Source organism: Nicotiana tomentosiformis, chromosome 6 (assembly GCF_000390325.3).
Source record: "Nicotiana tomentosiformis chromosome 6, ASM39032v3, whole genome shotgun sequence".
Lineage (NCBI taxonomy): Eukaryota > Viridiplantae > Streptophyta > Magnoliopsida > Solanales > Solanaceae > Nicotiana > Nicotiana tomentosiformis.
In genome coordinates this window covers 55,362,363-55,386,416 of record NC_090817.1, presented here as the reverse complement: position 1 = coordinate 55,386,416, position 24,054 = coordinate 55,362,363, and the positions used below count along the sequence as shown (strand labels likewise).

General features: G+C 39.1%; 1 protein-coding gene across 1 annotated transcript; it reads right to left on the bottom strand.

The window, feature by feature from the left end:
• Positions 1-332: 332 nt before the first annotated feature.
• LOC138894021 (uncharacterized) lies at positions 333-19,487 on the bottom strand. The gene is made up of 2 exons (XM_070178694.1): positions 18,994-19,487; positions 333-429 (listed from the first exon to the last, which is right to left on the bottom strand). The coding sequence occupies exons 1-2, from the start codon at positions 19,485-19,487 to the stop codon at positions 333-335; spliced, it is 591 nt and encodes a 196-aa protein (XP_070034795.1).
• Positions 19,488-24,054: the final 4,567 nt, after the last annotated feature.

Sequence of the window (24,054 nt, the reverse complement as noted above, 5' to 3'; positions counted from 1 at the left end):
TGAGGCAGCGATAGAAAGCATACTACAAAGACAATATCAATAAGATCTCTGATGCCAAGGCTTCACTCGGGGGCGATTAGGTAATCTTTGGGTCGATAGCAAATTTCCACCGGGAAGTTAAGTTTTCTACCGAACAGAGGTTACCCGACCGTTCACGAGCACAAATCACTAGAGGACTGTTAGGTATTCTTTCGCTCGATATCATGGATTTCCTTTGAAGATACAAGACTTCCAGTATTCCAATTCGCATTCTTCGCATTCGAACACTGGGGGGGGGGGGATGATATGAGGATACGACAACACTAAATGCCACGTCAACCGGGGAATAAAAATTAGGGAACAAAATACATCACCGGGACCGGAGACTGCGCAGCCAGCCCCATAGAAACAAGCTGTACAAGATAGCCGCAAGTCATGGCAATTTCTTTTCTGCATAACAAAATACTTATGTAATCTGTGAAAATTGAAGGAATAAAATGAAATCCTTTTACTTTTATCTTGTTTCTTGTCTGAACAATGAGATAACCTTGTCATTTGAAAGTTAAACAAGTACTTCAAATGTTAGTGCCGTAATGAACAAGAGACGTCCTCTTCAAGAGCACCGTAAACATAAGAGGGCCCTCTCTTATAAAAATCCTCACGTTAAATGGTTGGTTCTGAAAGAATTTATGCCCGGAATCAAAAATGCTATAGGGGAAAAATACACCCGAAGCCACATATGAAAAGGACGTAAAAAGCAAACTTGCGCAAATACTTATTAAAACCCTCACGTAAAAGGGATAGTTCTCGGAAATAAAGTGCATCGAAGAAAATGCATCCGAGACCACATACAAAAAAATGTGAACAAAAACACATGCGCAGAATCCTTAAAAGAATATAAGGGTTAAAAAACTTGTATGGATATTCAAGCAAAAGTAAGACTCAAACAAAACATTTGAGCAAAACATATGTCTTCATTTACAAGAACGTGCCAAAAGAAATACAAAACGGAAAAAGATAAGTAAAGCTAAATTGCAGTGCCTTCGAGCCCAGGAGAAAGAGAAGTGTCCATGCCCCCGGGAGTGGTAGACGGTTGCACCGATGGCTCGAGATTTTTCCCAGTCTGATCTTCAACATCGTCACCCTCCGATTCTTTTTCAGTTCCCGAAAATTCGGAATCAGAACCAGATGGGCCCAATATATCGGACCTCGATGGAAAGCCAGTCTTAACGGCTAACTCAAGCTCGCGTGCCTTTTTGATCATTGTAAGGATACAAATTTTTTGGCTAACTTATACTACATTCTATACAAAATTTTAATACCATTTTGCTTTCTCGCCTTTTGATCTCATCATTGTTGTGCCCGAAAACTCTATTCCCGGACTCGTCAGTTTTGTCATTTCATTTACATTCTAAGGCTAAGTATTTTATATTTCATCAGTTATTTCGTTACTTTTTGGATCAAATTAATTCACTTGTCTAGAAATCATGAACAAATTCAACTGTACCATTTTACGGATAAACAATTCACGTAGATGAAACTGATTATTTTAGTGTTAATCCTAATGAGTGATCACTAGATGACGAACTCATGGCTGCACAATTTGGTGAATATAAGAAAGAAAGTTTAGATGATGGCACACCCACAGGAACAAATCTAACTAGGGGTGTTTGTCGGTCGGTACGACATTTAGATATTTTGGTTCGGTATTTTGGGTATTCGTTTTCTTAAAATGCTATACCAATACCGCACCTAATTAAATTTAGTATGGTTCGGTTTTTCTCCTTTCGGTTTCGGTTTATTCGGTTCGGTAACTTCGGTTTATTCGGTTTGAATACTAACTAGTTCAAGAGTCATAGACTTTAATATTCTTAATTAAAGTACTCAAAAGTATAAAACTAAAAATATTTATTGACAAAAGTTTTGTCCAAAACTAGCAAATATCAACCGAGAGAGAGAAAATTGTACATAAAGGAATAAATTTGATTATTAGAAATGTCTTGTTGCTTGTTTAGAGTTAATTTATGAACTTAAAGAATAAAGGAAAGTAAAATTTTAGATTTTTTTATATTTATGTTATAATTAACAATATGTGTATTGTGTAATATAATATATATTTCGGCACGATTTCGGTATTTTATTTTAAAATACCAAATACCATACCTAATACTATTTTTTTTAAAACTTAAACCAAGTACCATATCGAATACCAAAATATCGAATACCAAATACCAAAATTTTCAATTTCAGTATGGTAATTCGGTATTTACCAAATTATGCACCCTAAATCTAACAACAGCTCCAACTCACACTTAATCTCGTCTGGACCTCCTTTTATACCTCCCACTAGAAGTAGAGCCCCTAATAGAAGAAAATCAACATCACTACAATGAAACTATTTTACTAAGGATAAACAAAATCAAGAATCTGTTTATAAAGAATGTAAACAACTATTTTCTTTTAAAACTAAAAAAGTCAATGCGGACAAAGATTTAGTTAGATATTTTGAAAAAAGTCACAAACAAAATGACTTGGCATTCAGCGCGGCCCAAGGCAAGGGACTGGGAAATGTTCCTATTGAATCGGGATAGGGATCACATACACAACCATAAATTAACCCTAGGACGGGAGGACTTTTAGTATATGACAAAAAGAAAGATAGAGAAACTTTAGCAATATCAATGGTTGTTGAAGGGTTACCTTTTAGTTTTCCTTCCTCTCTGGGTTTTGTTCATTACATACAAGATCAGTGCAATTTTCTTTATACATGAATTTCTAGATCAACTGTTAGAATTGATGTTTTTAATTTTGCTAATTAATATTAATATTATTTTGACCGAGGACATGGCCCTAGACAGGAGGGCGTGGAGGTCAAAAATTAGGGTAGAAGGTTCGTAGGTAGTCGAGCGTTTCTCTTTGTCTTACTCAGTTCGCTAGCATTAGTGTTAGTATGATGTATTACCTAGAGTTTGACTGTATTCTTGGGTTTGGTCTTATTTCATCTTGCTGTTATTCCTACTTGTTGCAATTACCTTTTTTTTCCAGTCGTTCTCTAGCCGAGGGTCTATCAGAAACAATTTCTCTGCCCTTCCAGGGGTAGGGTTAAGGCTGCGTACATCTTATCCTCCCCAAACTCCACTTGTAAGAAACTACTGTATTTGTTATTTTTGTTGTTGTAATATTAACAATATTTGCATTATTATTTTATCACTTGAATTATAAAGTTGCTATCACTTCAGACATAGGTTTTAGACTAATGGGCATGACTACTTAAGTATTATATGTCATTGGATAGATAGAAATTGGCAATGCAAAGCGTATTTTAGTGTATAGATACATTGATAAAAGACACATCTGAGTATTTATTTTCAAAAATATTTTTGAAATTGCCGATTATTTTGAAATTGCTGATTATTTTGTAATTAGTGATAAATTTATTATTATTTCTTTAGATAATGCTTATAGTAATATTAGTGCTATTGGATTTTTAAAAACAAAATAGATTTCATATTTTCCTGATATTTTGCATATTAGATGTGTGTGTCATATTTATAACTTTGTTGTAAAAGATGGCCTAGAATTATTTACCACTACTCTTGATAAAATTTAACTTGCTATCAATTATATTTTTAAATTTCCAAAACTAGAAAGACGTAAAGAATTTAAGCAAAGGTATCATGATTATAACATCCCTTATAGGAAAATTCCTCCGGATGTCAAAACTAGGTAAAATTCTTTGTATGAATAATTAATAGTTGTTTACAAATATAGAAGGCCTTTACAATTAATTTTTAATACCCGTAATGATAATCCTAATGATTAGATTGTAGATGACGATTGAGAATCTCTTTACAATCTTATTATATTTTTAGAAAAATAATTTCTAGCTACTATAGAATTTTCCGATGTGTATTATCCTACTATTTCATCTATTTTATTTTATATGCTCTTATATCTATGACATTTGCATATAAAAAAATTACAAAAAAGTTATTATGTCGTGATTGAAATATTTAGAAAATATTTTTTCTTTATTCCCCCTATTTTCTTAATTGCAATTGTATTAAACCCTACGATGAGAGTAGAAAGTTGTGAAAACTTATTGAAACGGTTTTTGAATGCTTAGAAATTACTGATCCACCAAGTAAGGATGTTTCTATTAGAACCATCAAGCCAAATTACATACTTATGTATAATACTAGTTTCTGATCACGCACGTCACGTACGTATTCATAATTTTTTTAAGAACTACATAAAATATTACTGCTTTCATCCAATTTTATGTGGTTTTATTTGATTGAGCACGAAGTTTAAGAAAGAAAGAACTTTTTTTGAACTTATGGTATAACACAATCCACATATATTTGTGTTCCTATAAATGATCTCATTTAGGGTAAAATATATATTTTTAAAGTTAAATTATTTATAAATATAAAAATATGTCATTCTTTTGGGACAAACTAAAAAAATACAAAATTGATACACAGGGAACACAAAAAATATATTTGAGTTATAAAAAAATAAATCCTGAAAATGAATGTTGATGTATTTAACTAACTCAACAAAGGAAAAATTATACCACACAGAAGTCCTTAAATGTCATATTAAATTATTCACATATTATTAAAAATCTCACTAAAAGACATGAATACCACTTTTTTCATAAATAGACTCGCAGTTTATAGGAAAATAAAAAAATCACAACGTGAAATGATACACGAGTTTATTATAAAACAAGGAAGGGGTTGCCAGTGTTGAGCACGGGTCCAACATGCTAATTACAGAACGTGTTTGGAAGAGTTTTTCAAGTATTTTGCACTTAAAACAAGGCATAAAACAATGAAATATTTACAACTTACTAAATGAGGATATAGCGTACACTGAAGATTAGTGATAAATGATGAAAAATGCATGATTTTGGGTATAGCTTCGTATCATTTTGTATGTGAGTTGTGTGATATTACATGTTTATAAACATAAAATATGCTCATTACATGTTTATTGTGTGTAAGAATGAGTTTGGATGGAAGTTGGCAAAAATCAGATGATTTGATGCAAAAAGAAGTTGAGAGGAAAGAGTTGGGAGCGTGCCACAATTGGAGCATTGCATGTAAGTAGGCGCGAAATGGCCTAGGGAATAAACAAAAAAATAGTGCAGTATGGAGGTTGGCACGCGAAAGAACAAAGAAGAAAAATAAATAGTTGGGAGCGTGCTAGGGGTCGCCCGTTGCACCAACCCTAGCACGCGACTCAACTTCTCCTGACCGAAATAGGAGAGCTCAGGGCCGCCCCGTACAAACCCTAATTGATGTAAATACATCATAAAACGTCCTTTTGAAGGGGGAGACACTACTTTATGGTTAGACAATACCTAAAGAGGCGAAAACACACTAGGAGCAAGGAGAAAGATTCAACTACAAGTTTTTTCCCTTCCTATTTTTCATTGTTGGTTATGACTTTTAGTATTGTAGTTTTACATACTATTATGAGTAGCTAATTTATTATCTAGAGTTTTGATGGAACCTCTTGGAGGATAAAATCTTGTTATGTTTTAATATAATTTAACCTTTGGATGTATCTACTTGTGCAACTACGTATTTATTTCAGTTGATTGAATGACCATTGATTGACTATACCTATTTATTATGTGTTGCTTGAGAAAGGATATATATTTAGGTGGTTGCTGAACAACATTACTCCTAAGGTACATGAGAGATCAATACGGGTGGTTTAAAAATGAGATTAGAGATAACGAAACTTTGACGCGATCATGGTGAGCGGTAAAAAAGTACGAGCTAGCGTAATTCGAGAGAATATGACTAGTACATTATTGCAGTTGCTCGAGAGAGAATTACGATAAGTCGAGTGCTCATGATCAGTAGAGAATACTTAAGCGAAATTGTAGGAGATGTAGCGGAAAAGATTCCGACAATTGGAAAAATCATAACTCTAGGCCTCCTTAATCTTGTCTCCAATCCTTAGTATCCCTAGTTGTTTTAATACTTTAATTTGTTAGTTAATTAGTTAGACATAAGAATCTTAATCTTTATAGCTTAGAAATTGTTCGAGCTTGTCTTCTTAGTGATAGTAAACAGTTATAGCGAAATCTTAGTTCTCTGTGGGATTATACTCCGGACTCTTAGACTGAATTATATTTGCAGCGATCGCTTATCCTTTTTAGGACTAGAGTTGGGCGTGATCAAATCTTGGCACCGTTGCCGGAGAACTAACGATGTAGTTGTAGCTGTAAATATTGATAGTTTTAAGTTTGAATTTTTTTTTGTTTTTATTTTTGATTTAAGAAACATGACATCTTGGAATTATGGGAGTTTAGGTATTGATAATTCTATTTTTGATCCTTATATATATTGTGAAGGAAACCACCAGTGGCAGAATTATTAAAATATTTCCGAGAGCGAGTTTTGTGCACCAACTCAATCTTATATGTGGAATATGTGTGATATGTGTGGTGGTCAAGATGGTTACTTTCATGGTTGTGCTTATATTTCTTATCCTCCCCCAACCCCTTATTATGATAGTTTTACTTTTTCTTGTGAAGTTAATAGGAATAAAGAACCTAGGGATGATGACCTGAAAGAGATCAAGGATATGCTAAGGTGCCTTGTGGAATAAAATAATGAGAAACAACTACACATACAAAGGCAAGAGGCTACTATTCGCAACTTGGAGGCTCAAGTGAGTCAACTAGTTGAAGCATTTAATGCTCAACAAGCTAATATTATGGATAGTAGCCAAAAAGAGCGTAAATTAGATGCTGAAATTGAGGTGCAAATGGAGGAGGTCAAAGTAGAACACCAATAATCTATCCAACTAGAATTTGAGGATGCCGATATTGTAGAAGTGATACTAGAGTCCACCAAGAACATTGAAGATACATATCTAGTTGACTCTAGTGTCAATGCTGTTGAGGATGTTGACAGTCCTGAAGTTTATGTATTTGAGCGCATTGGTCCTCACTCCAAGAATTTTCCCACATTGTTTTTGGATGAGGATATGGAAATAGAGTCATCCGAGCCAATTGAGGGGTCAAGGAATGAGGAACAAGGTGCATACAATCTAGAATTCTTCTTGCCAGAAAGTCAGGAGTACACACCTCATCTAAGGGCCAAGAAGTGCAGAATACTATATTATTTTCTTGGGCCTGTTAGATTTGTTCCACCACCCCTGGAGCATAGTAGAAAATTTGAATCAAAATTTGGGCTTCAATTCATAAGCTCGAGGTGGAGGCATAAAGTGATTCACGTCATGTCGCGACATTAAATCAGGCTCTTGTTGGGAGGCAACCCGACTTTACTGCTTTTTTTTTTTTAATTTTTTAATTTTTTTATTGTATTGTTTTTGTAGTATCATTTTTTATTTTCTAAGAGCACGGGAAGCAAAGCCATTTGAAGGAAGCAAAATCAAGCGAGATAGTTAGAATTAAGTGTAAGGTGCCCGCACAAAGAACTAAGTATGGGGAAAGTCTGAGTATCCCATGAGCTGCTAATGCTTCGGCCTTTGGCCTACCAGGGAATTTTTTTTATCCTCTTGTATTTATGGGTGTGCATTGGGGACAATGCACAATTTTAAGTGTGGGGTGAAGAGACTATTTGTGTGTTTTCCTATGGTATTTTAGTTGTGCTGTTTTATGTGTGTTTAAATAAAAAAATAATTAGGTAGAAATAATTCCTCTTGGTTTTTCTTATGGCCACGGTTTTTTTGCAAGGGATGACTCTTTGAATCGGGTAGTAGTTTTTTTTGTAGGTAAAATTTTCAAGAAAAAAAGTCTTGGACTTTTCCCAACGATGGACTTTCTAGACAGTTTTCTTGAGGGTTTAAAGTCTAAACAAAAACAAAAAAGATTTTCTTTCTTTTCTTTTTAAACCGATAATGGAATGGGAAGAACTTGAGTGTCTATGTTGTTGACATGGTTTATATCGAGGCTTAGAGGTGGAGCATTTGTGCGAAGTACTTTCTTCTTGATTCTTGTGACTATATGCCTTGAGAATATATGTGACTTTATTTTGATGCTTGGGCTCATCTATTGTTACTTCCTAGTGTTCGGATTATATGATGACTGTGCTAGTCGCTTTAACTTGAGAGTCGGGTCTGAGCCGTCCTGAGTAAGTCATGTGCATTGTGTGAGGTGAGATTTTGGTTGTACTCTATGCCATCCCTTGTTAGTCTAGAACTTGCCCCGTGTGTGTGTCACGCCCCGAACTCGGGGAGCGCGACCGGCGCTCAACCGAGATAACCCGGCCGAGCAAGCCTGCTGGATTTCTTTCTACCCAACTCACCCATAAATAAGGAGGATATAAACTTCATTAATAAGTCTCCAAAATAATTCATTTCACAACCATAATTTTTACAGTGGAAGCATGAGATACAATTACGACATCTTTAGTTTAACTTTCCCACACTAATACACAACCCACTCTATGTCTACAGAGCCTCTAATAGATATAAAAAAGTACAATGATGTACCGGCAACAAGGCCCTGGCTATACCTTAAAAACAATACACAAGGAACAAAAGATACATGACACCGAAATGAAGTGGGGCTCACCAAATCAGCTGGAAAGAGGATGTACCGCTATCACTGATCAATGTCTCCTGCTGTGGAACCACCTGCATCCATTAAAGATGCAGGGACGTTAGTACATGTCGAATAGTACTAGTATGAAAACCAAAACATCTATTTAAGAACTTGAAAATACAACATGAATATGATGAATCGTGGTAACAATCATAGGGCTTAGATAGCCATAAGAGTCAAACAGATTTGTTAAGAACTTCCAATAACATTTATAAATTTCCAGTTGGGAATTCTCTACAACTACCTTTACATAGAGCGGCTTTGCTTCTTCACCCCAATGTATGCGGGTGGAGGTGCAATCACAATACAAGAAACTCTACACAAAGCGGCCTTGCCGCCTCACTCCAATATATGCAGGTGGAGGTGTATTACACAATAACCAAAACTCTACACAAAGCGGCCTTGCTGCCTCACCCTAATGTATGCGGGTGGAGGTGTATTCCACAATACCAAAACTCTACACAGAACGGCCTTGCCGCCTCACCCCAATGTATGCCGGTGGAGGTGTAATCTCAATCACAATCTCTACGCAATTTAGCGTCATAGTTTTCATTTGAAACACGACTTGAAGTTATAAAATTTAGATGTGCAATCCATACTTTGAACACGTTCTCACAATAATAACATAATACAACAATAACATTTGGAACACGTACATAACATATATCTCTTGTCACAAAGCTTATTCGGAATAATCGATTCATGGTGAACAACTTGAACCTTACAAGAATAATGTGAGGTTTAATCTTGAGAGAAGAGTTTAGCCAACATACCTAGCTTGAGCTTCCTTAATTACTACAATGTTTCGAAAACTCTAGCAACCTCATTCTATTTAGAAACATAGCAAGATTGAACCATAATTAGGAAGATGATCATGGTTCTAGCTCATTTGAGCATTTTATCAAACACTAGGTGTGCATTAAGGTTTCAAGGTCCTTTTATGGAGGATTCCATCATCCCACAACCCATTCTTTACCTTTTTAGCTCAACAATCTTCCTACACCCTTTGATAACACATGCATGCAAAATAACCAACTCCCATACCTAAGAATTATCTTACTAATTACCCATTTCTAGTTAACTTTCGAAATGAAGGGTTAGGGTGTAGAATCTTACCTCTAGGATGAAGACCTAGTGAGTTTTCCTTGTTAATCTTCCAAGATTCGAGAAAGAATTGAAGAACAAATTGTTGAAGAACTCTCTCCCACTCTAGGGCACTCTCTAACCCTCAAAATATCAGGTTTTTACCAAAAGGATGGTACATATCAACTATTTAACGAAGTAGGGCCGGGTTATAAAAACCCAAAAATGAAGCTCCGGAACAGGATCTGCGGTCGCATATGCGATCGCATAATGCATCTACGGTCCGCGAAATGAACCTCCGGAACTGGGCAACTCTGCATGGGTTTGCGGTCTTGCAGACCTGTTCTGCGGTCGCATAATGAACCATAGAACAGTTATGCAGTCGCATAGTCGACCGTAGAATGGCACCCAAACCTGCCCAGTCTTGCCTCACTCTGCGGCCATTCTGCGGCCGCATAATGGACCATAGAAATGCCTTTTTCTGCCAAAAATTTCCTTTAACTCATTAGCACCACAAAACCTTAAATTACCTTGAAAGATTTAACGGGACCTTACATTCTCCCCCACTTAGGATCATTCGTCCTCGAATGAGGGTTAAAATCTGACATTAGCATCAAATGTGGCCCAACTGTTAATTTACACACACCAACAGTTGCAAAATTTGGCTAACTCCTTAAATTTTCAAAACTTTCGCCAGAGTCTCCCCTATAACTAGGCCTATCCACCTGTCAGAGAATCCCAAAAACCAATTCTAACAACATATACTTGATCCGATAACGCAATATTATCACGACCCAAACCGATGGGCCATGGCGAGTGCCTGAGTCCTACCTGTCAAACACCCCTAAGCATGCATTTAAGATATAAACATGAATTAAGGAAATATCATGGATAATATCTGTCAATAAACCGCTGAATTACGTGAATAACATACATGAGGAAAAACATGTCCAAAAGACATATATACATATATATATATATATGGAATACGGTAGGGCGAGCCGGCAAGGCTACTATGGACAACTACATATCCAAAGACTGGAAGCCGACAAAGCCACATACTACCAATTGTACATAACTATCTACAGACCTCTAATAGAGTGTACAACTGTATAAAGGACGGTACTGGGCCCCGTCATACCCATATGTATACAAACACATCGTACCAAAACTCAAAGCAGCTCCAGATCAAATGGAGCACACCCACTCTCGCCGATCAAGGATCCTAAGCAGGGGGACCGTTAGCCTGTCTACCTGCACCTGCAGGCATGAAATGCATGCCTCAGGAAATAGGGGCGTCAGTACAAATAATGTACTGAGTATGTAAGGCATGAAAATCAGTACATAAAGACATAGATGAAACATGGAGTAAAGAATTCTACCTGTAAGTCTAAATAACTTTGTGAATCCTGAAACATTTATAATGTCATGCACGTGTATATAAATGTTGTATCATGCATAGATATAAGTGTACATAATATCATCAAGCCTCTGAGGGCATCCCGTCATATCATCTCGGCCACTGTAAGCAAAATCATCAACATATACCAGCTGATCAGGTGGTGGTGCGTATATAACGCCGTAACCTTTCCCCATATCCCATATACATATTGTAAGGCCCCGTAAAATTTTTCCTAAAAACCCGAATTCCGTGATGCCGAAGTAAGTGTAGAGGTTAATAGTAGTAGAAATCTAGCTCGCCGCGATTCAGACTTTCTGGATTGAACAGTGCGCTGGGGAGTTGAAGAAAAATGTTGGGCAGAATTAGGCATTTCTACGGCCCGTTCTGCGATCGTAGAACCATTATGCAGACCACAGAGTGAAGCAGCCTTTTTGGCCAATGTTGAGGTGAATTCCGTGGCCAATTATGCGACCGCATAACTGTTTCGCGGACCGTACTTTGGCCGCATAATCGTCCTTGAACGTTTGCGGTGGGAGGTTCTGCGGCTCATTATGCGACCACAGAACAGGTCTGCATGCCGCATAACGGCCGCAGAGTGAAGCAGGCCAGCCCAATTCCCAGGGCCACTTTTCGCAGTCATTTTGCAGACCGCATAACCATTATGCGGTCGCATATGCGACCGTAGAACCTGTTCCAGAGCTTCATTTTTGGGGTTTCTAAACCCAACCCTATTCTGTTAAAACACCTACCTTGGACCATTTTGAACTTATTTTCTGATATTTTTAGAGTGAGAGAGAGGGTCCTAGAGGGAGAAAGTAATCTTCAATAAATTTCTCTTCAATTCTCACTTAAAACCTTGAAGATTATCAAGAGAGGCACCTAGGTCTTCTTCCTAAGAGGTAAGATTCTGTCACCCCAAACTCTTAATTTCAAAATGTAACTAGAATGGGCCATTAGCAAGGTAATTCATGGGGATGTGAGTGCTTACCTTGCATGCATGTGTTCCTAAGGTATGCGGGGAGGTTGCGAGTTAAAGATAGAAAAGAATAGGGTGTGGATTGGTGGAGTATTTCATAAAAAGGGCCATATAACTTTAATACACACATAGTGTTTGATAGAATGCTCAAGTGAGCTAGAATTATGATTGTTTTCCTAATTTTGGATTTAATTTTGCTATATTGCTAAAATAGATTGAAGCTGCTAATATTCCGGAACATCTTAGAGTTTTAAGAGGCTCAATTGAGCTATGTTGGCTAAACCCCCTCTTCTTAGAATTGAATCCCACGGTATTCATGCAATCGACGTAAGTCCCAAATTGAACGCCCTAGAAATTGCTATCCCGAATGTGCTTGCTTTCCAAATATATGTGTAATATGTATTCCCATGCTTTCATCATGTTATCTCGTCATCTGAGGAAATGTTCAAGACTTAGAATATGTGCTACTATGCCTAGACTTCAAGTCAAATTCGATTAAAGACTGTTATGCCAAATTGTGTGAAAAGCCTTTATGTGCCTTGCATTCTAAATTGCTCACATGTGAAATCAAGAGTCTTGAATAAAAACCGTGTTGTTATTGATGATAATAATAATGTTGGATTGTGGAAAAGAACTCGAATTATGAAATAAGGCCAAGTGCCAAGAACGACTTTATAATTAAAGCCACTTGTGCCAATGTGCTGAAAAGATGGGAAAGAAATATGAAGTAAGATGATCGATTGAAATGGTTGATGTCTCGAATGAGATGGCTTAGCTGATCGAGTCGAGATCGAACTCCGCGTAATAACACAGTGGTATTGTGAGTGAAATTGTGAACATGGTTGATGTCTCAAATGAGATGACTTAGCCAATCGGGCCGAGATCGGACTCCGTGTAATAACACTGTGGTATTGTGAATGAAATAGTGAATATGGTTGATGTCTCAAATGAGATGGCTTAGCCGATCGGGCTGAGATCGGACTTCATGTAAGAACACAGTGGTATTGTGGACTGTGGTATATTGGTGGCAATTGACTTGAAAATCTAAGTGATCTTTCACTTGACGTTTTAGTGTTACTTACAGTTCATATTGCTTCTTGACTGTTTCCCTGGTGTTACTATTCATTTTATTGAAATGGTGTTTAGTTTTCATACTAGTACTATTCGACAGTACTAACGTCCCTTTTGCCGGGGGCGCTGCATCTTTAAATGGATGCAGGTAGTTCTATAGCAGACAATGTTGATCACATATAGGTGCTGCATCCTCTTCTCAGCGGACTCGGTGAGCCCCATTTCATTCCGGGGTCATGTAATATATCTTTTATTTATATTGTTGTACTTTTTGAGGTATACCCGGGGCCTTGTTTCCGGCACCTTCTTTACACTCTTTTGTATCTTTAGAGGCTCCGTAGACACTATGTGAGTTGTATATGAGTGTTAGAAAGGTCAACAGATCATATTGTGTTTTGGGCTCTTGTTCCGCTCAGTCATAAGGATGTATGTATTTTGAAACGTAACAATGATGTAAAAAAATGAAACGACTTAGTAATGTATATATGTATGAACTTTTTACTGCCTAACTAATGAGAGCATGCCTTCTCTGGATCATAGGTGAGTCGGGTAGATAGTGCCTAACATGCTTGCTCGACCGGGTCCACTCGGTTGAGCGCCGGTCGCGCTCCCTGAGGTTGGGGCGTGACACATATAATATACGCGTATATAACGTCATCTGGTCATGTGTCAATGTACATGTATAAATAAATATAATGCATAAGAAATACGTTAATAAGATTTCTCGGACTGTAATAAGATCAATATGCCTTTCGGATAAACTTTATCAAATACGTATTTTTCCGAGATCCATGAACTGAAGATATAATAATAATTCACACAGGAAATCATGAACATAGGCACCCCTAGTACTTCTATGAATAAAGTCATTTATGAAAGCTGTGCGTTTGCTCGTTTCGTTTGTATCGTATGAATTATGCCAAAAAGAAAGAAGGGATAGCCTTAACATACCTGAGCCGATTCTCTTGACAATCCCTCTAACACACATCTTTTGCGAAAAACACGTAATGGTGGATCAGATTAGGGAAAAATCCGTATGATATTCTTGAGAAAGATTGTACCGTGCTCTCTTAGAATCACAAATCTCACGTTGCTAAGTAGTATTGTATGAATTTTGTTGTAGCAAATCACGTTGCTATCATAAAATCTTGAATGAGTTTGCTGAAGCTTTCTTTCCTTACATTGTAGAGATATAAGCATCTCCCTTAAGTGATTTAGAGAGGTTTTAAGCTTAGTGGGTGTGGGCCCCACTTATGTGGTGATTTTAGCCACAAAACTCTCTTAAATATGCCACCTTGCTACATGAATTAAGAGTCATTTGTTGGGCTTTGATCAAGACTTCATTGGCTGCCACGTTGGGAGGCTTATTAAGCCTATCCAAATATCTTAATTAATTAGCTAATCTCCCACTCAAATCAATAATTACCCAATTATCCACATAATTAAGAATTATCTCAACTTACTTAAAGTACTACTCACTTTTAATACACTTTATATATCTTGCTATCATGGTCATGTGGTACCTTGTATGGCACCAGTCCATAAATACTAGGTATTATAGCTCGGACCATATTTTATCCCAAATTGACAACCTTCAACGAAACTCATTTTCTTTGATTCGTTTACCCTTTAACCTTCACGGCACTTACTTATCGCCTGTTATGAATAGCATAAATTCTTATAACCTCTAAAATAATCTCATCCTCGAGTCTACGTCGACTAACTTATGACGAAACTTTAGCGTACGAAAATGCGAGATGTAACAAATATAACATAAAAACAACACCAACTGTGGCCTCATAAGTAATATATTACTAGAAAAGGAACACCCTTAATATCAACTGTACAAATGATACATAATTCATAGAAGGTAACTCTTAGCATTTTCATAGAACACAACTTTATAAATACATGGCGATTCAAGCAAATAAGTATTCTTTTTCTTCATTTCTTCCTCGGCCTCCCAAGTAGCCTATTCAACCTGCTGGTTTCGCCATAATACTTTCACGGAGGAAATTTCTTTATTTCTCAACTTTCGGACTTGCCGATTAATAATAGAAACTGGAATTTCTTCATAAGTCAATTCCTCATTAATCTCAATAGTCTCAACCGGAACAATGAATGTCGGGTCTCCAACTACTTTCTTCAACATAGACACATGAAACACCGAGTGCACTAATGACATTTCAGGTGGTAGCTCAAGCTTGTACGCCATCTCACCGATCCTCTGAATGATTCTGTACGGTCCGACATACCTCGGAATCAATTTTCCTTTCTTACCAAATCGCATTAGACCTTTCATGGGGAACCTTCAAGAATACCCAATCATCTTCTTTGAACTCCAAATCCCTACGACGAACATCCGAATAGGACTTCTGATGACTATGAGCAGTCTTCAACTGCTCCTTAATGATCTTAACTTTTTCCATAGCCTGATGCACGAGGTCTGGCCCTATCAACTCTGCTTCCCCAATCTCGAACCACCCAATGGAGATCTACATCTCCTACCATATAAAGCCTCGAACGGTGCCATCTGAATACTAGCATGATAACTATTATTGTTGGAAAATTTTATGAGTGAAAAATGATCATCCTAACTACCTTTGAAGTCTATAACATAAGCGCGCAACATATCCTCGAGCGTCTGAATAGTCCACTCGCCTGCTCGTCAGTCTGCGGGTGAAAGGCTGTACTAAGATTCACCTAAGTACTCTAACCTTGCTAAAATTTCCTCCAAATATTAGCCGTGAACTGTTCCCCCCGATCAGAAATGATAGAAACTGGAGTGCCATGCAACCTGACTATTTCTTAGATATACAACTGAGCATATTGTTCTGCTGTCTCGGTAGCCTTAACCGGCAAGAAGTGTGCTGATTTTGTGAGTCGATCAACAATTACCCAAATCGAGTCAAACTTACGAGGTGTGCGAGGTAGTCCTACCACAAAGTCCATATTAATCATTTCCCAATTCCACATTGGAATTTCTATGTTTTGTGCCAACCCACCAGGCCTTTGGTAATCGACCTTCACTTGCTGACAACTTGGACATCTCGCCAATAAATCCACTACATTCCTCTTCATATCATTCCACCAATAGACTTCCTTAAGATCATGATACATTTTTGTAGAGCCCGGGTGCACAAAATACCTAGAAGTGTGAGCCTCAGTCATGATTCTCTCCCGGAGACCATCTACATTTGGAACACATAGATGCCCTTGGTACCTTAGTGTACCATCACCCATGCCAAGAGAAAAAGCGATGGTCTTATGTTTATGAATCCCCTCTTTCAATTGTGCTATCAATGGATCGTTGTATTGCTTTTCCTTGACTTCCACAACAAGCGATGATTCATCCCTATTTTGCACAATCACTCCTCCCTCACTAGAATCTGCAAGACGAACTCCCAAACTAGCCAATTGATGAACCTCCTTTGCCAATGACCTTCGATATGCCTCCAAGTGAGCCAAACTACCCATAGATTTCCGCCTAAGAGCATCCTCTACAACATTAGCCTTCCCCGGATGATATAGAACATCAATGTCGTAGTCCTTGAGTAACTCAAGCCATCTTCTCTGCCTCAGATTCAATTCCTTCTGCTTGAAAATATATTGCAGGCTCTTATGGTCCGTGAATATATCCACATAGACCCCATATAAATAATGACGCTAAATTTTCAATGCAAATACCACCGCCGCAAGTTCTAAATCATGTGTTGGATAGTTCTTTTCATGATTCTTGAGTTGTCTAGAGAAGCATAAGCTATCACCTTGCCATGTTGCATTAATAAACACTCAAGCCCAACTCTTAAAGCATCATAATATACCACCAACCCATATGCACCCTCTGGTAAGGTCAACACTGGTGCCCTAGTCAATCTTACTTTCAACTCCTGGAAACTCCTTTCACAAGCATATGACCATTGGAACTTAATTGCCTTCTGCGTCAATTTAGTCAACGGAGAGGCAAGGGTAGATAACCCCTCCACAAACTTTCTATAATACCCCGCTAAGCCTAAGAAACTACAAATTTCTGTTGGAGTTGTAGGCCTCAGCCAATTCTTCACAACTGCAATTTTCTGAGGATCAACCTTAAATCCATCACTAGAGATGGCATGACCCAAGAATGTGATAGATTCAAGCCAAAATTTACACTTTGAAATCTTTGCATATAACTGGTGCTGATATAGGGTTTGCAGAACTACCCTGAGATGATCGGCATGGTCTTCTCGATTGCATGAATATACAAGGATATCGTCAATAAAAACTATCCCAAAAGAGTCGAGGAATGACTTGAAAACTCGATTCATAAGATCCATGAAAGCTGCCGGGGCATTTGTTAGCCCAAAAGACATTACCAGAAATTCAAAGTGCCCATACCGGGTTCTGAAAGCTGTTTTCGAAATATCATGCTCCCTGATCTTCAATTGGTGATATCCGGATCTTAAATCGATTTTTGAGAAGTACCTAGCACCCTGCAACTGGTCAAACAAGTCATCTATCCTTGGCAGTGGGTACTTATTCTTGATCGTGACCTTGTTAAACTGCCGATAGTCAATACACATTCTTAGTGACCCATCTTTCTTCCTTACAAAAAGGACCGGTGTGCACCAAGGTGACACACTTGGCCGGATGAAACCCTTCTCTAGCAAATCTCTCAATTGTTCCTTTAGCTCCTTCTATTCTGCTGGTGCCATGCTGTAGGGCAGAATAGATATAGGCTGCGTGTATGGCATCATATCAATCCCAAAATCAATCTCCATATCTGGTGGAATTCCAGGGAGTTCATCCGGAAAGACTCCCGGAAATTCATTCACAACAAACACGGACTCAAGTGTAGGTGCCTCAACATCGGTGTCTGTTACCCGGACCAAATGGTAGATATACCCCTTGTTAATCATCTTCGTGGCCTTAAGGTAAGAAATAAACCTACCCTTCGGCACCACATCATCACCCTTCCACTCAATAACTGGCTCATTTGGAAATTCGAACCTAACAATCCTAGTTCAGCAATCAAGCTTGGCAAAACAAGAATAAAGCCAGTCCATCCCTATTATTACATCAAAATTGACCATTCTCAATTCAATGAGATCTGCCATGGTGTCCCGACCATGCAACGTGACAACACAATCCCTATAAACCCGCGCGGCCAAAATAGACTCACTAACCGGAGTAGATATAGAGAACGACTCATGAAGCTGTTCCGGTTCTATCCAAAATTCCATTGCAACATAAGAAGTGACATATGACAAAGTGGAACCAGGATCAATAATAGCATATACATCATGGGATTGGACTCCTCCCAAATTTTGTGCACCACCCCTAGCTGCACCATGCCCTGCGGGTGCTGGGGTGCCTCGAGCTGGAGGTGTTATGGATATAGTAGCTGCAGAATTAGTTGGCTATGCCGTACCTCTACCTATGGTCCGGTGGGATGAGCGGCAATCCCTCTGGATGTGACCCATCACACCGTACCCATAGCATATAGGTAGGTCCATAAGGCAGGCCCCAAAGTGCATCCTCCCACACTTTGGGCGTGGGAGCCTCCGCTGCTGTTGAAATCTTCCACCGGGTCAATCCTGCTGGTGGGGTCCCCTGTTGCCCTGACTGGGTCCAGATGACTGTGCACTCATTGAAGACTGAGCAAATGTTTGAGATGGTCCTGATGACCCTCCCTTGAATGCTGACCTACCACCACCACCACCAGAAGAACCACCAAAGTTGCCCACAGACCAGGCTTTGCTGCTGCTCTAACGCTTCATTCTATTCTTCAATTTGCGAGTTTCTGTGGCTTGAGCGAATGCCACCATCTTCCCATCGTTCATATCAGAATTCAAGGCAGCTGTAGCGGCCTCATTAATTACAAAGGGACTAAGGCCCTGTACAAACCGGCGCACTCTAGCCTCCATAGTAGGCAACATGTGAATCGCATACTTGGACAAGCGCGCGAACTCCATATGGTACTCCCACACATTTATACTGCCCTGGTTCAGTCTTTCAAACTCGGCGGCATGGGCCGCCTTAGTCTCGGCAGGCAAGAAATAATCTATAAAGGCATCAGTGAATTCACTCCATCTCGTTGGAGGGTTTCCCTCCTCACGGGACTCCTCCCACTTTTCAAACCAAGAATAGGCCACCCCTTTAAGGCGGTAGGAGGCTAACTCCACTCCCTCTATATCAGTAGCGCACATAAATCGGAGAGTCTTGTGCATCTCATCAATGAAGTCCTTGTTGTCCTCCTCAAGATCAGTACCTGTGAACACTGGAGGATCCAACTGGAAAAACCTGTTCACCTTGGAACTAGCAGAATCCCCTGGCTGACTGGAAGGAGTAGGTATAACATTTGATCTCTGGGCCTGGGAGGCCACTATCTGAGCCAACATCTATATGGCTCCCCTAAGATCCCCATCAGAAACACCAGAATCGGAAGCTGGAGCTGGAGGTGGAACTGGAATATCAGTTGGAGGGACCGTTGCACCGTCAGTAGGTGTATGGACAGGTGCGGTGTGATCAGTTGTAGTAGAATCAGGCAGTGTAGTAACTGGAGGGATATCCTCACCCCTCGGGTGTTCACCCGCATCATCAAATATAGAATTCAGTGCCACTCCTGGGGTGACATCGGCTCTTTGGCTAGTTCTTGCCTTCTTCTTAGGTGCCATGTACTGAAAATTAGAGCAACGCATGAGTTAAAGGAGGAACAATCTTACAATCAACTTTATCGCACGATCGAGAATCTTGAAAGAAAGGTATTATAGCATCCTAATTTTAGATGTGGTCGACAACACACCGATAAGAAGGACTCTACTAGACATGGCTCCGAGATATTCTAGGACACTTTAAAACCTTAGGCTCTTATACCAAGTTTGTCATGCCCCGAACTCGGGGAGCACGACCGGCGCTCAACCGAGGTAACCCGGCTGAGCAAGCCTGCTGGATTTCTTTCTACCCAACTCACCCATAAATAAAGAGGATATAAACTTCATTAATAAGTCTCCAAAACAATACATTTCACTACCATAGTTTTCACAGTGGAAGCATGGGATACAATTATGACATCTTTAGTTTAACTTTCCCACACTAATACACAACCCACTCTATGTCTACGGAGCCTCTAATAGATATAAAAGAGTGCAATGATGGTGCCGACAATAAGGCCCTGGCTATACTTTAAACACAATACACAAGGAACAAAAGATACATAACCCCAAAATGAAGTGGGGCTCACTAAATCAGCTAGGAAGAGGATGTACCGCTATCACTGATCAATGTCTCCTGCTGTGGAACCACCTGCATCCATTAAAGATACAGTGCCTCCGGCAAAAGGGACGCTAGTACATGTCGAATAGTACTAGTATGAAAACCAAAGCATCTATTTAAGAACTTAAAAATACAACATGAATATGATGAATCATGGTAATAATCATAGGGATTAGATAGCCATAAGAGTCAAACAGATTTGTTAAGAACTTCCAATAACATTTATAAATTTCCAGTCGGGAATTCTCTACAATTACCGTTACACAGAGCGGCTTTTCCGCCTCACCCCAATGTATGCGGGTGGAGGTGCAATCATAATACAAGAAACTCTACACAAAGTGGCCTTTCCGCCTCACCCCAATATATGCGGGTGGAGGTGTATTCCACAATACCCAAAACTCTACACAACGCGGCCTTGCCGCCTCACCCTAATGTATGCGGGTGGAGGTGTATTCCACAATACCAAAACTCTACATAGAATGGCCTTGCCGCCTCACCCCAATGTATGCAGGTGGAGGTGTATTCCACAATACCAAAACTTTACACAGAACGACCTTGCCACCTCACCCCAATGTATGCGGGTGGAGGTGTAATCCCAATCACAATCTCTACACAATTTAGTGTCCTAGTTTTCATTTAAAACACGACTTGAAGTTATAATATTTAGATGTGCAATCCATACTTTGAACACGTTCTCACAATGGTAACACAATACAACAATAACATTTGGAACACGTACAAAACACATATCTCTTGTCACAAAGCTTATTCGGAATAATTGATTTATGGTGAACAACTTCAAACTTACAAGAATAATGTGAGGTTCAATCTTGAGAGAAGAGTTTAGCCAACATACCTTGCTTGAGCTTCCTTAAATTACTACAATGTTTCGAAAACTTTAGCAACCTCAATCTATTTAGAAACATAGCAAAATTGAACCATAATTAGGAAGATGATCATGGTTCTAGCTCATTTGAGCATTTTATCAAACACTAGGTGTGCATTAAGGTTTCAAGACCCTTTTATGGAGGATTCCATCATCCCACAACCCATTCTTTATCATTTTAGCTCAACAATCTTCCTACACCCCTAGATAACACATTCATGCAAAATAACCAACTCCCATATCCAAGAATTATCTTTCTAATTACCCATTTCTAGTTAACTTTCGAAATGAAGGGTTAGGGTGTAGAATCTTACCTCTAGGATGAATACCTAGTGAGTTTTCCTTGTTAATCTTCCAAGATTCGAGCAAGAATTGAAAAAAAAATTGTTGAAGAACTCTCTCCCACTCTAGGGCACTCTCTAACCCTCAAAATATAAGGTTTTTGCCCAAAGGATGGTACATATCGTCTATTTAACGAAGTAGGGTTAGGTTATAAAAACCCAAAAATGAAGCTCCAGAACAGGATCTGCTGTCGCATATGCGACTGCATAATACATCTGCAGTCCGTGAAATGGACCGCGAAATAAACCTCCGAAACTGGGCAACTCTGCCTGGGTTTGCGGTCACTATGCGACCCGCAAACCTGTTCTGCGGTCGCATAATGAACCGCAGAACAGTTCTGCGATCGCATAGTCGACCGCAGAATGGCACCCAAATCTGCCCAGTCCTGCCTCACTCTGCGGCCATTTTGCGGCCCGCAGAGTGATTCTGCGGCCGCATAATTGACCGCAGAAATGCCTTTTTCTGCCAACAATTTCCTTTAACTCCTAAGCGCACTGTTCTACAATCCTCAAACATGTAAGCCTACTTCGGCACCACGAAACTTTAAATTACCTTGCAAAATTTTACGGGGCCTTACAGTGTGAGTTGAAGCGAAATGATTAAGTCTTGTGAGTTAAGGAAATGATATAGGCATTTCTTTGATTGACCCTTGTGCCTATTTGCCCACCAGTGATAACATTATACCGTAGTCAGCCCTTTTGAGCTTGTAGACCTTTTTCTTTGGCACCCACATTACGATCCAACCCCTATCTTGTTCACCCTTTACCTCTAAAAGGACTTAAGTTGCTGAAAGAGTAAAGAAAGAGATTGTGTAGCTTTTTAGTGGAACCATAGAAAGTTCGACAAGGTGCATTTGTGGGTAAAAGCCTTACTAGTCGGAAATACCAAATTAAGAAGAGTGTGAAAAAAAATACAATGGAAAAAATAAATAAAAAATGAATGACACCTCCCATATATTTGTTTGGGCTAGTGAGAATCTATATATTGATGTGCTTAATGAGAAGGGCTTAATTGTTTGTGGTTTCGCGGCAAAACATTGAATTGGTCATGACAAGAATGCGCTTGAAAGTGTGGTGTATTAAAGTGCTTAAGAGGGTTAGTCACTATTTTCCTATATGTATATCCTACCCGTCTCTTAGACTACATTACAACCTATAAAGTCCTACTTGATCCTAAAGTTTACAAGCTTAAAGTCCTACTGCTCAACACCTTGTGTACCTACCCGTGCCACCACAACCCAGGTGAGTACATTAGTTCGAGCCAGACTGAAGATCCTCCCTTTTATTTTAGCCAACAAGCCTCAGGACTAAATTCCAACATCCGAAATTCTCTATCAGGTCTGATTCCAACATACGATCACCGTATTAGTCTCAACCCGATGTACCAAATATGATCATACACCCATGCTGAAACCACACGATGCACTGCATAATTTGTATGCCCATATTAACATCCTCCAATCGTGGAAGCTGCAAATTCACTAACCTGATGCCCGTAGTATACCTCATATGCGCATAAGCCATAATCCAACCCTCGCGATACTGCAATGATGAAAACGATGCGTAGGAGCTCATAACCACCCGCCAAACCAATAAATCATGGAGTCCTCCGCTCGACAAGAACTCTTGCCTCATTCTGAATTGAATAGTGACATTTTCCCTCTAATATACCTTCTATAAATCTGATTGCACTGATTTCAGGTCCAATAACCTCGTCTCACCCAACATAAGCTTCTCAGTAAATAAGCCACCTCAAATACTGACCAAAATCTCATATGACGCCATCAATGCGCCAACAAGCTACAACTCAAATATGACGCATAAGGAAGAACGAACTCTAGAAAAGAACTACCCAGCCCGCGTAATGAATAAAACGACCGAACAGATGCTATGAACCTTTCTCAGGGAATGAGAAACAAAATACACAAAATTAAGTATAGGGAACCATACTCAACATTTACTATTGCGGCGTGCAACCCGATCCACACATGATACCGTTGCGGCGTGCAACCCGATCCAAACATCATACCCGTGGCGACATGCCACCCGATCTACACATAACAATCAATAAAGAAATACCCATCGAGCCATAATGCTCATACCTACAGAATACCCGAATATCAACCACAAGCACGCCAAGTGCATAAATGCGACCCTAGGGAGACGGATAGCGCTGCACGCTACAAAAAAACTCAAGCACGACTAAGGTGCAATAACGACAAGCTACATAGGACCACAACACACGTGCAAATAATCAAGCTATCTCATAACCCACATGGCATAATATAGTATTACAAAGAATAGCTGACTACATGAATAACATCCAACACCTGAAAACTCCTCCATAAGCAGTGCTATGTTGAATGAACACATCTGACCTGATCTGATGTAGATAACCATTCACATTAAGTCTACTAGCGGACCTCAAGCCGATCCCAATCATCCGATACTGGGCCGCTAACCTTC

What these genes read in the sequence shown, in the direction of transcription:
- LOC138894021 (XM_070178694.1), bottom strand. Translation starts at nt 19,487, where the DNA reads ATGTTGGCTCAGATAGTGGCCTCCCAGGCCCAGAGATCAAATGTTATA. An exon ending in ATGGAGGCTAGAGTGCGCCG is followed by an intron (nt 430 to 18,993) that starts GTTTGTACAGGG and finishes TTTGTTATGCAG; the next exon opens with AAAAGAAATTGCCATGACTT.